The sequence below is a fragment of the Agelaius phoeniceus genome, chromosome 13, assembly GCF_051311805.1.
Source record: "Agelaius phoeniceus isolate bAgePho1 chromosome 13, bAgePho1.hap1, whole genome shotgun sequence".
NCBI classification, from domain to species: Eukaryota; Metazoa; Chordata; class Aves; order Passeriformes; family Icteridae; genus Agelaius; species Agelaius phoeniceus.
This window is the reverse complement of record NC_135277.1, coordinates 18,379,256-18,394,340: the sequence shown is the minus strand read 5'-3', so window position 1 is coordinate 18,394,340 and position 15,085 is coordinate 18,379,256. Positions and strand designations below refer to the sequence as shown.

Genomic DNA, 15,085 nt, shown 5'->3' with positions numbered 1-15,085 from the left:
GAGTGGTGACACTGATGCCTGGCTGCAAACTCCCTCCCAGGGACGCCTCAGTGCTGGCAGCTCCCACACACAGGCTGTGATGCTCACTGAACCCCCCATGAAGGAATGGGCCCCCAGGGGGTTAAAGTGAGGTCTCCAAGGGCATCTCTCCACACACAGGCTGTGGCACTTGCCAAGCCCATGAAGGGATAGGAGCCCAAGGGTTAAATCAGCCTCCCTAAGGGAAATAGGGTGGTGGCATCATTGTGCTCCCTGTGAGGCAGCTGCAGCTCCAGCCCCTGTCCTTATGGGAATGGGCTTTTTCCCTATGGAACAAGCACTTGACACCCAGTGGTTGCTGCTGCTGCTCCAGCCAGGAATTCCTCACCCATCAGAAAACACAAAGGGGATTTTTTCATCTCTTACCCGGAAAAAGCAGAAAGCCCCTCACCCTTTTTGTGGCAGCGGAGGCGGTTCGGGATTCAGACCTTCCCGCATGTCCTTTGCTCATCCTCTGCCTCTGGTGCCGGGCCTGACTCTGCGCTGAGCTGCAGCTTTGGATGGAGAGAGCCAGTGCTCACTGAAATCCCACCCAGCCCGTGCTGGGAGGAGAGATCTTAATAAAGAGTCAGATTTCCTTCTTTTTTTGTAATCCCAGTTTGGAGATGAAACGCCTCCCCGAGCTGGCCCCAGGAATCCCTCCAGTGACACTGCAGAACAGACCCAGCCCTGACGTAGCAGGTATTTCTGCGGTCGAAGCATGAGCAATTCTGCCTTGAATAAATAGCTGGAACCCTCCCAAGACTCCTCAGATCCCTGCTCTGACTGAGCACCTCCTGCCCTGGGGGGTTCACTCCAACACCATGTGCCAGGTTTTCTGCAGGGCCCAGCAGCCACCCACCCCTGGGACACTCTGCATGTTTTCAGTCAGCTAAGGGATGGCTGGTCCCCTGATGTCCCCTGTGGCTGCCCTGGGAAGGCTGGCAGAGCCCAGCATGGGGGGAATCTGGGGTTGATGTGCCCACAGAACAGAGGAGGGAAAGGGAGCAGGTTGGAGAAGAGCTTTATTGGGAGATCCTGGACATAATAAATAAGGGTTACATTGGGAGATGACAGTGAGGGACTGGGGCCACACTGTGCTCCATGGGGGCTGGAACTGCTTCTGCCCTTCCAAGTAGGACACCTCCCTGCATCCCATCTGCTGCATCCTGCTCCTTCCACCCAGCAGCAAAGCTGGCCCGAGAGTCACTGCCTGCCGCCCCTTTTGGGATCAGGGCAGGAAAAAACCTGGCAGAAATGGGTGCAAGGGATTGTTTTGGGGAGCAGCATGGGGCAGAAGGGGTGGGAGGGCAGGGCCATGGGTGCGACAGAGCCCGGCTGTCACTGCGTCAGGGCCTGGATGATGTCCTTCACCAGCATGGTGCCAATGACCATCTTCTCACTGTTGATGGTCAGCTGGGCCGTGGAGCCCTCCCGCCGCTCCAGGGTGATGAGCACCAGGCTCCCGCTTGTCACTGTCTTGGCTGCAAACCTGTTGGGTGGTGAACACAGAGCTTCAAGGCAACCTGTCCCGTCACCCTCTGGTCCCATGGGATGCTCTGGTGGAGACAGGCAGGTGCCTGCTACCCATGGCTACTGTCCCATTTGGGTTCATGCAGGCTCCTCATCCTAAAGGAAGCCCTGAGTGTCCCCACTGTGATTCAGATGGGAATGGAGGGGTGACAGTGCCTGCCTGATCCAGGTGGGGAGGTGCAGCTACCTGTACTCATTGCTGGCACCGCAGGGCACGCGGCCCACGTTGGCAGCCGAGGTCACTTGCTGGACGATGGTGTGGTCACTTCGGCATTTCTCAGGCAGTGTCAGCTTCTCTGTGATCTCGCTCATGCCCATCAGCTTCCCTAGAGCAGGTAACAGAGGCACCTGCCCGTCTCTGGCCACACACCCTGCTGGGCCCTGCTTTGACATACCCCTCCAGCTGCCTGCGTTCAGGTTCCCCATGACATCCTGAGCTGGCTGCTCTGCTTGCTCTTGGTTCAGGATTCAGTGGAGTTGGGAAAATCCTTCATAACCCTTCCTGGGCTCATGCCTATGTGCCTGCCTGGTGGCAGTAGCCACATCCCTGGGGGTGGGTTCCTCTGGACAGTGGCAGCAATGGGGCCAGGTGCTACAGGGCACCAAGCCCCCTGCTCAACACTGCCCTCATCCATGGGGTCAGGGTGAGGATGTGCTGATCCAGAAGCACGAAGACACAGGGTGTCACTCACAGACACCGTTCTGGGAGTGCCAGGGTGACATGGGCCCTTCACACTTTGTGGAGACCCAACAAGGCCACCCTGACACCAGGGTGGTCACCCCAGCCCACAGGCTGGGGGTGCAGGGGGGGGGTGTGAGGGGAGCAGAGCTAGTCTAGGGGCCAGCTGAGCAACCACTTACCCTCACCCGGCCGTGCCAGGTGCTCTAGGGCCACAGCGAGGGCGGCAGAGGGGACAAAATTGGGGGTGAGTGTCAGTGGTGGGTGCCCGTGCAGCACCCTGTCCCCATCCCTGGCCCCACTCACCCTGCTCCTTCTTGAACTCGTTCTCGCTCATGAAGACAGGGGCCATGAGCTCCCCCACGGGGGGCTGGATGGAGACGTAGAACTGGCGCGTGTGGGTGCTGGGGAGACAGGCAGGTGAGAGGGGCATGTGCTCAGATTATGTCCCCTCTCCATGTCCTGCTTCCCATCCCTGCTCTGGGCAGGGGTGACTGCGGAAACTGTGGCACAAAAGAGCTCAGGAATGGGGGGAACCTGTCAGGCTGGACCTGGAGCTGCTGCTGCCTCCTTGTCCCCTTACAGAGAGGCACGTGCATTTCCTGCTGTCCCCCAACCACCCCATGCCCACCTGACCATCTCCTCTTCCCTGCAAGGACTCTGGTGCCTGTCCTGCTGTCCTCCATCCCCTCATGCCCTGCTTCTGCTGTCTCCTGTCTCCTGCTACCTGGAGGGATGTTGATACCTATCCCACTTTCCCCATCTCTGGAGCACCTGATGCCCTGCATCCCTGGGGACACCCATCCTGCCCTGCCCGGCGCCAGATGCTCACCACAGCTGGAAGTTTGCCGCCTGGGTGGAGTCACAGAAGTCGATGCCCATCACCACGGTGGCTGTGTCCCCTGGCGCCAGGTGTTCTGGAACCACAGGGCTGCCACTACATCCCACATTCCCACCCAACCCCTGTCCCCACTCTCCCACAGCGTCACAGCCACGCCGTGCCATGCCATACCGATCTCAGGGAACTCCTGTATCCGCATGCCAGATAGTGGCTTGGGTTCGTTGACCCGCAGGTTCTTCACCTCGGTGTCGGTGTTGTTGGAGATCTGGATCTGGACGGCCACCATGTGGGGGTCTCCCGGGAAGGGCCGGCGGCTGAAGCAGTACTCCACCGCCAGCCCCTCGCCTGCCATGCGGTGCAGCAGCTCGTAGGTCTTCACCGCACTGAATGCCGGGCTCAGCAGCTGCACCAGGGGACAGTGGATTGCAACCCCTGCAGGTGGCAGAGGGCCCAGGAGCCCCCACAGGTGACAGGAGGACTGGGACCTCCCCAGGGAGGGCATGGGGGACACTTACAGTGGGTGTCAGGGAGGTGTCTGTGAGAGTGAGGCCCTCCAGGTCAGTCACCAGGCTGGTGGAGATGATGCTGCTGGAGGGGATGGGCTGGGGAGGAGGCGGAGTGACTGCAAGGTGGGGAGGGGGGAGGAAAGGGTTAAAAGAGCTCACAGCCCCATGGCTGTGAGCATAGCCCCATAGGGACACCCACACAGGGACAGTTCTAGTGGCTCAGCTCCATGGGGACAATAGCATGGGGACAGGCCCAATGCCACAGCTCCATGGGGACAACCACATGGGGACAGCCATATGAGGACAGAATGGTGGCATAGTGCCATGGGGACAGCTCCATGGGGACAGCCTCATGGGGATAGCCCCATGGGGGACAGCCATGTGGGGTCAGCCCTGGTGGCATAGTCCCATGGGGAGAGCCACACAAGGACAGCCCAGTGGCACAGCTCCATGGGTGTAGACACAACCCTGTAGGCTGTCCCTGTGCACAGCCACATGGGGACAATCCAATAGGCACAGCTGCCTGTCCCACAGCCATCCTCTGGGGACAAGGACCCCTCACCACACCTGTTCTTGTCCCAGCTTTGCAGCTCCCAAAGGACCCATGGAGTCCTGATGGCACTGGGGTGAGTGCTCATGCCTCAGTTTCCCCAGCACCACCACCACGCCATTCACGTATTCCAGGCAGCCACTCACAGTCATCCAGGTCAAGCAGGGAGATCTCCTTGGAGCTGGCCTTGCTGCTGGGGGGCTGCAGCAAGACAGAGATGGTAGTTCAATAGAGGGTCCAGGTATCCCTGTGCAGCCCCCATCCCAGCCCATCCCAGCCCTCACCGCCTTCCTCTGCTTGGCCTCTGCCTCGGAGCCCGAGTCGGAGCCAGAGGAGCTGCTCTCGGAGGTGCTGGCCTCTGATGAGGTTTCGGCACGGCCCTTCCTCCCCTGCGGGGCCTTCTTCTTGGCCTTCTTTGCCCCTTCCTCCTCCTCTTCCTCGCTGGGGCTGCAGGGAGAGCCCAGCTCAGGGGATTGGAGTGGGGGTTTCACTGGGAGCATCCCCCTGCCTTCCCAGGGTGTACCTGCCTGTGGTCCCCAAGACTGCCTTATGGGAACCTTCCTTGTCCTTTCTCTTTGGCCTCTTCTCCTCCTCCTCCTCCTCCTTGTCCTCTGACTGCTCCCCACTGTCGTCCTCCTCCTCTTCCTCATCCTCCTCCTCGCTGCCAGAGCTGGAGCTGCCAGAGCTGCTGCTGCTGCCGTTCTCTTCGCTGCCGGACTCGGGCTCTGTGGGGGCACAGCTCAGCCCTGCTGCTGTGTCCCCCCACATTTCTCCATCTCCCATTTCATCCCACTACATCCTCCATCCTCCCACTGCATCCCCACACCTGCTGCTGCCTCTCCACTGCATCCTCCCACTGCATTCCTGGATAGTCCCACTGCCCACCACTGCCTCCCTCTACATCTCCTGCCATGTCCCTCCCATGACGGGATGTCTCCACTGTCATGTCCCCTGTCCAATGCCCCACCATTGTGGCACCTGCCTGATGGCCACAGTGACCACTGCCCAATATCTCGTGCCCTCAGGTCCTCACCACTGTCTGCTGACTCCGTGGGCCCTGACTCGCCCTCTGAGTCAGAGTAGAAAGGCTTCTCCACCTTCTCCTTCCTCTTCTCCCGGCTGGTGCACTTGGTCCACTCAGGAACCTGTTGGCACAGGGTTGATGGAGCAGGGCCATCCCCATGACTGGGGGATCCAAACACCCACCCTTGTCCCCCATCCCCAAGTGGATGTGTGAGCACTAGAGAGGGAATGGGGACAGGTGAGCAGTACATAGGCACCTTCTGGGGCTCTTCCAAGACCTTGAGTCAGTGTCCCCACCTTGGCCCCTCCTCCCCCATGCACCCGAGGTGCTCCACGCACCTCCACATTCCTCACAGAGGGGTCAGGGGCCTCATCCGGCCAGTCGGGCAGCTCCTGGTAGCCCACAGCCTTAGCATTGAGCAGATGGGACAGGGAGCCCAGTTGGAAATGGTCCCGATCTACAACGAGGTGAAAGGAGGCAGCTCAGGGAGAGCCATGCAGCATTGTGGTGACAGCTTGTGCCCCATGTCCCAATGCCCTGTGACCAGGGATGGGTACCTTTGAAAGAAGATTCCAAGATGGGAGCCGGTTTTTGGGCCAGGAAGAGCTTCTTGGCGTATTTATTGAGGGCCCCGCTCTTCTCAGTGGGCACAATGAGCTGGCGGATGAAGCGAGCCCGGTCGCGGATGTCATAATTCTGGTCATACTTGGCCAAGTTGAGGACATACTGGGTCAGCAGCTTGCTCTGCAGCAGAGAACATGCTCAGGGCTGGCCTCTCCCTCCTTGGCAGGGAAACTGAGGCTCACCCTAGGATCACATCCCCACTACCTGCTTAGAGTTGGTCAGGTAGAGCTTAGCTGCCAGATTGATGACCTGCAGCTTGACAATGTCCTCCTCGTTGGTGAAGGACTTGGCCATCTTGCGCAGCACATCAGGTGCGATCTTGGGCACGTGCTCGCAGTACTCGCCAATGAGCCACAAGATGCTGGCCCGTGCCATCGGCACCTGTGAAATGCCCCCAGACATGTGGCACTGCTGCCATCCCCTGCTCCTGTGGTTCAGCAACACCCCAACCAACCTGGATGTTGTCAGTGAGCTTGGCCATGTGCTTGATAATCTCGCTGTGCTGGGCCGGCTGCATCTGCAGCAGCTTTTTGATGACCACCACGGATTCGGCCACCACCAGCTCTGCAGGTAGAGACCCAGCCTCAGTTGGGTCCTGCCCTGAGAGTGATGGAGCTCCCATTTCAACCCTGCTGTGTGTACTCACCATCCCTGTTGGAGAGGAGCTGAACCAGGCCATTGAGGCAGGTGTCCCGCACCTTCCCGATGTTGGTGGCACAGCGCCCAATGGCTTGGATAGTGGCCGCCACAAAGTCCTTGTCCATGCTGCGGATGTAGGTCTGCATGTGAAGGGCACACATGACATGTCACCCATGTGCCAGAGCTGGACATCCCCCCTGGCAGTGGTCACACATTGGGGCCCTTTGGAACCGCTGATGGGGTTGGTATGGCCTCAGCCCACTCCTCCTGGAGGGGCTCTCCTCTGCCCCCTCCATGGTGGTGGTTTGGCACCAAGAGCCATGCCAGGGTGGCAGCCTCAGTATGGCCATGGCATACCTGGAACTCTCTCAGGATGGTGGAGATGTTGGTCTCATTGGCCAGGTTGGTGAGGACCTCCAGCTGTGGAAATGAGGAAGAGATGAGCAGCACAGGGTCATGGTGACAGGGCACAAGGGTCTTGATGTCCTCCTGTCCCCAGGGCATGAGGACAGCTGACCCAAAGAAAGGGCTCCATGAAGCCCCAAACCCACTCCTGACAGGTGTTTCCAGCTCACCTTGAGGATCTTGATCTGTGTGGGGTCCGTTGAGCGGATGTAGAAACTTTTCAGGTAGGGCTCAAACATCCCCTGCATGTACAGCCAGAGACATTAGTGTCATCTCTGGGTCAACAGGGCCAACTCCTCCCACACCAAGTCTGAGACTCACCCGCCGCTTGATGGACATGGTGGCCACATTCTGTAGCACAACATACTGCACCTCACTGTGGGGACAAAGAGGGGACATGGTCACTGGGGCAAGGGCCAAGCACCCTCAGTAAGTCCCTGTGAATATGGGCCAGGACCCACCACCAGCCTGGTGCCACCAAGATGCTGTCACCCCATGTCTGGACCAGCCCAAAAAGACCTCCAACCTGATGTCCCTCAAGGGATAGGCTTTTTGGGGGGTCTCTCAAAAAGGGTCTTGGAGCTCCTCATAGGTTCCAACAACTGGGGTGGAGGGGTATAACACCACCACAGCCAAGGTGCCACAGACCTGTGACTCCGCAGGAGCCGTACCAGTGCCTTGGCAATGACTCCAACCTCTGCCTTGGGTGCCAGGTGGAAGTAGAGCTGTGCCACGGCCATCACCACCTATGGACACACACCCAAGTGTCACATGGTGGGAATGGGGGACACCCTGAGGAATGGCCATGTCCCCCAGTCCCACTCTCAGCACTTGGAGGTAGCCTGACCCTGAGGACATCCACTTCTGGGTGTCCCTCAAGCATCCCAGTGAGTCCTAGACTGTGGGGACATCATAAGCCCAGACAGATGGACACCACCAGTGGCCCTGGGGAAGGAACAGGGTGGGAGTGAGGGTCTCACTGCAGCGTTGCGGCTCTGCAGCAGGGGCTTGGTGTTGCGCAGAAGGAGGCGGTGGTCGGGGTCCATGACGTAGGGCTTGCGCTTGGCCAGCGAGGCTGCCTCTGCTTTGGCATCCTTGGCGTCCTCCTCCTCAGAGCCATAGAAAGCCTTCTCAGTGTTCTCCTCCAGCAAGGACTCCTGCTGGCAGGTGGGATCATTTTCATTCCCAAGAACACTCCCCCTTCACCCCACCTCCCTAGGGGCTCCCAGGACATCCCAACTCACGTTCTGGTTGGGGCTGAGGAACTGGGTGCGCGCGTAGCGGGTCAGCATGTTGATGATGACCACCTGCCCCCACTCCTCCACATCGATGAGCAGGTTGCAGAGCTTGCGGTAGTTCTTGTGGATGAGGTCTATGCGCTCTGGGCAAACCTCCTCAAATGCCATCACCACGCTGCCAGCCACCAGCTGCAGAAGAAAAGCTTGGGGTGACTTCCTGGAGTGGTGGGATCATCAACAAGGTGTTGGTTTGGTGGGGATGGTGGCATCTCTCCATAAGGGTGCTGGTTTGGTGGGCAACCCTTCCTTGTAGGGATGGCAGCTCAGTGGAGTTGATGAATTCCCATGAGGCTGTTGGCCCAGTAGGGACAGCAGCACTCCCACAAGGATGCCAGCTCTCCAGGGATGGCTTCATCCCCACAAGGACACTAATTTGGTGGGAAGATCTGCATTCCTGTGAGGATGCTGGATCAGTGGGGACAGTGGCATTCTTATGAGGATTCTGTCTTGCTAGGGGCAGTGACATCCCCACAAAGATGTTGGCTTGGGAGATGGCTGCATCCCTTCATGGATGCTGGATCAGTGAGGACAATGGCATCCCATGACGATGCCAGCCCTGTGGGGATTGCAGCATCCCCAAGATGACACCAATTTGGTGGGAACACCTCCATCCCCATGAGGGCACAAGGCCAGTGATGTTCCCAGATTTAGAGGTGGGGGAGACACAGAATCCTGCTCACTGTGGTTTTGTCGGCCAGCAGCTTCTCGATCACTTCGATGAGCTGGTCCTTCTGGTCTGAGTCGAGGCTGTGAGGGAGGAGCAGGGCAGGTGATGCTGGACCAAACTCCTCCCCATCCCTGCCTGTACCAAGCAGCCAAGACCCTTATTGATGTTGCATACAGGTAAAGAAATTATAAAAGAAAGGCCTTCTAAAATATGATTTAGGCCCTATAACTCATTACTCTAGCTAAGCTAGCAGTTAACTTGTAACTTCCCGTGTGAAAAATCACAGGAGTGAAAGCAGTTAGCATAACAAGCTATTCTAGCAAGAAACTGTCTGCACCTGTAATAAACAAGAAATCTCTCCCATGGGAATCAGTGAACAAAATATGTAAACTAACCAAAAATGGAGAGACTTGACAGATGTACACCCTGGCCATTTACTGACTAATAAACTGAGTGTCAGTGTATTGTCAGCCAATTAGGTCTAATACAGTGCCTTCTGATATTTCCTGTAAATATCAGCTTTGTGACTAAAGAATTGGCTCTTCTGCATGAAGAAACTGAGTCCTGGCTGCTTTATCACAACAATTGGTGTACCTTACATTCAGCAGCTGATCCCCTCCCCGTTACCTGTACAGCTTGGGGATGGCATGGGCGGCTGTCTTGCGCACGTACGGGGACATGTCCGAGGCGGCCTCCTTGATGGCCAGCATCATGATGGGCACGATGATGGGCACGCGGATGCTGGACAGGACCCGCAGGGCGCTGGCACGGATCAGCTGGTTGGGGTCCTGTGGGGACATGAGGGGGGCTGCAGTGCAGCTGTGGGAGGCTCAGTGCTCCTCCTGACCTCCCCTGGGTCCTCAGACCAGCCCACCTTGAGTCCTCGCTGGAAGGTGGAGATGGAGAGCAGGGCCAGATCCTGCTGCTCTTCTGCATAGCGCACCAGGTACACGTACACCAGCTTCTTCACCTGCAGGGTGAAGGTGCCACCTCAGAGCCCCCAAACTCCAGCCAATCCCCAAAAACAGGGAAAGTGCCAGACCCTGGGATGCTGCCAGGGCCACTCAAGATCTTCCTCACCTCAATGTTCTTGCAGGCAACGTTTTTCACCACAGCTGGGAAGAGATCAGAGGCGTTTTTACCACGGGCAATCATCTAGGGGGAAAAGAAGTGGTGTGACACTGGGCAGCTGGCACTGCAGGGGCTGGTACAGCATGAGTCAGCTTGGCACCAGCAGTGGTCCCCACCAGTGACAACAACACCCACCGCCACAATCCTCTTCATGGCCTCCAGCTTGAGTGAATCCTTGTTGCTGTCGAGCATCTCCTTGAGGTCATCATGCCTGAACCACACCAGGGGGGAAAAAAAATCCCATTTTCACATTTTTACCTGTTTTTAGTTTTTTTTTTCTGATCCCAGCCTTCCATCAGGCTGGCAATCCAACCCTTCATCATGAAATATTTATGGGGACAGGAGTTGAGTTACAGCAAGGTGAAAGAGGAACTGGAGGGACTGGCATGGTGCTAGCGCCCAGTGCCATCCTCATCCCAGGCACTGGGGCAAGAACCCCGTCCCATCCTGGCTGTGGTTGTCACCCTAAACCACAGGTGCCCATCACCAGCTCCATCCTGGCTTGGCTGGGTATCCCTTGTCTCCTCATGGACATAGTGGCATGGATGTGCCAGCACACCCTGATGCAAAGTCCTTCCCTGGTCCCCTCCCTGGACTGGGAAAATGCCACCAGCCTTTTGTAAAGTTGTTACCACTGTCCTCTTTTCTAAGGGACACTGGTCACCCCTTAAACTGGGGACACCTGCAAGGCTGCATTTGAGGGTGACACCCATGGGACGATGCACGTCCAGAGCCACCATCACCAGAGGGTCCTGGGGGCGCTCCCTGGGGGAGTCTTACCGCGGTGGTGGCCCGGTGCCAGTGTCCCCTGCGGGCTTGGTGCCGGCGAGTGGCCGCAGCTCATCGGCTCGCAGGGCGCTGTAGCAGGTGGCTTGTCCAGCCTCGGGGGCCAGCACCGGGCTTGTCACCTCCTCGGCCACACCAGCACCCTCTGGTGTTTTCGGCCAGCCAGCCGGCCCCACCGGCAGCTGCCGCAGCAGCTTCTGCACTGGCGGCAAGGACACCATGGCTGTGACAGGCGGTAGTGGCCCTGGGGATGGTGACAGGGCTGTGGCCCCGCTCCTCTGCCCTGCACAGTGGGCTGAAACCTGATGCCGTGGTTGGGGTTGGGTTGCAGCTGAGATCAGGATGCAGCTCCCAGTGGGTGAGGCCAGCTTGGGATGTCACGTCCAAAGTGACATCTGACCTGCAGCTGGGACCTGGGGACACTGCAGGGAGCTCCTTCCCCAGTGCTGAGTGGCTCAGTCCTGGGCAGGGAACGCACATCATGGTGGGACACTGTGCCTGGGTGGTAGGGTGGCATGATGGGGCACCTGTGGGTGTCCGACCTGGGAGGTGGGGTCACACTGGGTGCATTTGTCTTGTCCCATGTGCTATGGATGCCATAGATGGCTCACAGGACTGGTGACAGACCTGGTGTGGCTCTGGCAAAGAGCAGCATGCAGATTATAATGACACTGTGGATGTGGGGGACACTGTGGGTGTGAGGGACACTGCCAGGAGGTCAGGGGTAAGGGGACACTGCCACAAGGGCGGTGACACTGCCAGAGTGGGAGGCACTGGTAGCAGATCACTGAGGTAACCTGGACAGACGGGGAGACACAACCAGCGTGTCAGGGCTGGGGGATGCTTCCAGAGTGGGGGACACTGCCAGTGGGGGTCAGGGGACACTGGCAGACATGGGAGCAGGGGAGTATTTCCAGGCTGGGAGACATTGCCAAGGAGGGATCAGAGAGGGAGACTTGGACAAACTGGGGGACACTGCCCGGGGCCTGTGGGAGGGACAAACACTCTGAGATGGGGACACTGCCAGTGGGTCATGGATAGAGGGCACTGCCAGACTGGAGGACACTGCCAGTGGATCAGGGCTGGGGGAAATTGTCATACTGGGGGACACAGCCAGGGGTAGGGAGTGTTACACTGCAAGGGACACTACTAAGGGATCAGGAAAGGGGGGGACAGCATGAAATGGGGATATTGCTGGAAGGTCATGGATGCAGGGCACATCCAGAGTGGGGGACAGTGCCAGGAGCTCAGGACTGGCTGGACACTGTCATACTGGGGGACATTGCCAGAGTATCAGGGAGAAGGGGACACTGCCAGGGGTTCAGGGAAGGGGAGACCCAGTGAGATGGGGACACTGCCAGCAGATCACAAATCAGGGACACATCCAGAATGGGGGACACTCTGCAGCATTAGGGAGGAGTACAGGGAGAGAGGGGACACTCCCAAACGGGGGACATTGCCAAGAGATCAGGATGGGATACGCATTCAAAGTGGGGGACGCTGCCAGGGAATCAGGACAGGAGGGACACTGTCAAATGGGGGGATACCACCAGAGGGGCAGGGATGGGGAGACCCTGCTGGACTGGGGGACACAGCCGGGGGTAGAGAGTGTGATACTGTCAGATGGTGATTAAGTGATTTCCTGCTGGGGCAGCAGGGAGGGGGGGACAGTGCCAGAGTGGGAGACACTGACACTAAGGAGGGCCAAGAGACATCCCTGCAGCTCCAGGAGCACACCCCCCATTGCTCTTCACCCCTGCCCCCCGCAGGAGCCTGTCCCACGGCAGGGTGACATTCCTCAACATCGCCCCCCTCGATGCGCTGGGGGGGTGAGCTCAGGAGAGCCACAGGAGCCAGCAGATCCCGTGGTGGGAACACCGTGCCCGGGATGCCCCAGCCCGAGGGTGGGAAGCTCAAGGGGGATCTCCGCACATCTTCCCCAACCGCACCGTCTCCAAAATCCCGCGGTGTTCCCACCCTCTCCGGCCTTTGCAACCTGCAGCGACGGTGGCGGCGACGTGACCGCATTCCCTGCCCCATCCCTGTCCCCATCCTCATCCTTATCCCTATCCCTATCCACATCCCCATCACCATCCTCATCCACATCCCCGTCCCTGTCCCCGTCCCCACGTCGGGGGCCGCTCCAGCCCCGGCTCGGGTACCACATCCCCGCCGATCACGGCGGCGAAGGCCTCAGCGGCGGCCGCACGGGCCGGCTCGTCCTTGTCCCCTGCGCCCGCATTGTCCCCACCTCTTGTAGTCGGAGGAGAAGATGCCGCCGCTGGCGGGGTCGTGGCCGTACTCGGGCTCGCCCAGGCTGGAGGAGCCGCCCTTCTCCTCGCCGTAGGCCGGGCTGGCGGCCATGGCGGCGGGAGGGATGCGGGATGCGGGATGCGGGGGGGACGCGGGAGGGAACTGATGTCAGCGCGGGCGGGGACGGGCCCGGCCCCCGCCGGGGGCAGCCCGGCTGCACCGACCCCCGCCGGCACCGGGAACGGCGGCGCAAGGGGAGCCCGGCTGCCCCACAGGGGTCCCTGCGGCCCCGCACCTGCGCAGGTTTGGGAGCGGGACACGGGTGAGCTTAGGAGAGCAAAGCTGGGGACATGGCTGTGATAGAGGGACAGTCACTCAGCTCACAGCCGCACACATACAGAACCACAAAAATCTTATAATTATTGTAATAGAGATGATTGTGTATGATTACAATTAGATGTATTTAAAATAGATTACATTACAGTAAAGAATGTTATATGTTCGGGTGTTATAATATGAATTATTAAATCCTACTGTATTACATTTTATATGTAATACTGTGTGCAGTATACATAATATACATTTATTTATACATTACATATAATTTATATACTCTATTACATGCTGCATACTGTATACCATATATTGCATGTTATTTATTACATTACATTATAATATATTACAGATTTCATTAAGTATGCAATACTATATATTTGCCATATTCAATGGCATATCTATAACATGCTATGTTATAGATAATCCATAAACCATTCTACATTCTACAGTTTATATATTATATAATATATGCAATAAGTTATATATGCTACATGTTATGGTATATGTTATAATATATTGCAGATTATATGAATTCTATTATATAGTATATAGAATTTAATGTGGTACATATTACATATTGTATTATGTACTAATACTATGTATTATCTACTATCTGATAAAATTCAATATGTTATGATCTATATTCCACATGGTAGTATATATGATATATGATATCTAAATTATTATATATATTAGGTATGGTATTAATTTATATTATTCTTATAGATATTGTAGTTTAATATTATTATTATCAATAACATGATAAGAATTATATACTAGATATATGATCATATATTAACTATACTACAGATGTTAAATACAAATATTATTGTAGATATGACTATGCATATTACAGTGTTTCATATATATATTTTATATATTACTATAAATTATATCAGTCATAAGGTATCATTATTTATGTTATTATAAGATTGTGTTTGCATTTCTTTGATTTTTCCCAGGTACTTTATACTATTGGCAGATATTCCCACTATTGTTTCTCCAGGCAACTGACAAGCCCTGGAGCTGTGTGATGGGGCAGCACTCCCCCCATCCCACAGGAATGGGGCAGTGAGGGAAAATGGCCAGGGTTCAGGTAGCAGAATTGAATAAAGCATCTAATTAATGGACACCAATTAATCTTTAGCACAGAAACACACTCATTCCAGGCCTCCCAGGGCCCCCAGCCCTGCTTGGATCTCAGACCTTCCTGGAGACCCTGCTGCTCTCCTGGAGACCCCAACCCTCAGGAGACACAGAGAAGATTCCCCCTTCTTCCCCCCCCAATAAACAGGGATAAAATCCCCCTGGACATTCCCTCCTCCCTGCTGAACTGCCCCAGCTCATCCAGCTTCCCTCCCCAGGGAAATGCTCCAGACCCTTGGTGGCCCCTTGTGGTGTCTCTCCAGCGTGTCCCTGTCTCTCTCATGCTGGAGAGCTCAGCACAGGACTCAGCACCCTGGGGTGCCAGCATCACCACGGGTTGGTGACTCGCTCTCCCTCACTGCAGATACACTCTACCCCATCAAATGGACCAGTAATGAAGAGGTTGACCAGGACTGGACACAGAGCTGACCCCTGGGGTACACCACCAGCCTCCAGCCAGGCCTGATCCAGCTTTTTGGCCCATTTTCAACCCAGCAGCCCAAGGAATATTCATTTTTACGCTCAAAATTAAATGCCAGCAGTGGAAGAGGCAGATGATTGTCTCAGGAGGCCATGGGGAGCAAAGAGCAGCCTCTCCCTTCAAGGGGTGACAAGGTCCCTTGACAGCAGCTTCTGGGAAAAGTGAGAA

The 15,085-nt window shown here is 56.6% G+C and overlaps 1 protein-coding gene across 4 annotated transcripts; it reads right to left on the bottom strand.

Annotated features, from left to right (window-relative positions):
* Positions 1–1,026: 1,026 nt before the first annotated feature.
* AP3B2 (adaptor related protein complex 3 subunit beta 2) lies at positions 1,027–13,227 on the bottom strand. 4 transcript variants are annotated; one of them, XM_077185382.1, is made up of 27 exons: positions 12,953–13,221; positions 10,051–10,126; positions 9,865–9,939; positions 9,659–9,754; positions 9,412–9,572; positions 8,798–8,864; positions 8,064–8,246; positions 7,800–7,979; positions 7,468–7,565; positions 7,141–7,195; positions 6,990–7,061; positions 6,772–6,834; positions 6,422–6,554; positions 6,230–6,339; positions 5,980–6,156; positions 5,709–5,895; positions 5,490–5,608; positions 5,161–5,272; positions 4,651–4,852; positions 4,412–4,574; positions 4,274–4,328; positions 3,587–3,693; positions 3,243–3,474; positions 3,063–3,147; positions 2,537–2,634; positions 1,739–1,877; positions 1,027–1,510 (listed from the first exon to the last, which is right to left on the bottom strand). In XM_077185382.1, exons 1-27 carry the CDS (start codon positions 13,063–13,065, stop codon positions 1,360–1,362), a joined length of 3,309 nt encoding a protein of 1,102 aa, XP_077041497.1. In that variant the 5' UTR covers positions 13,066–13,221; the 3' UTR covers positions 1,027–1,359. The 4 variants fall into 4 exon arrangements, with proteins under 4 accessions (XP_077041497.1, XP_054497921.2, XP_077041498.1 ...); XM_054641946.2 differs by having other exon boundaries at positions 7,800–7,976; positions 12,953–13,217; XM_077185383.1 differs by lacking the exons at positions 1,027–1,510; positions 1,739–1,877 and having other exon boundaries at positions 3,063–3,167; positions 12,953–13,227.
* Positions 13,228–15,085: the final 1,858 nt, after the last annotated feature.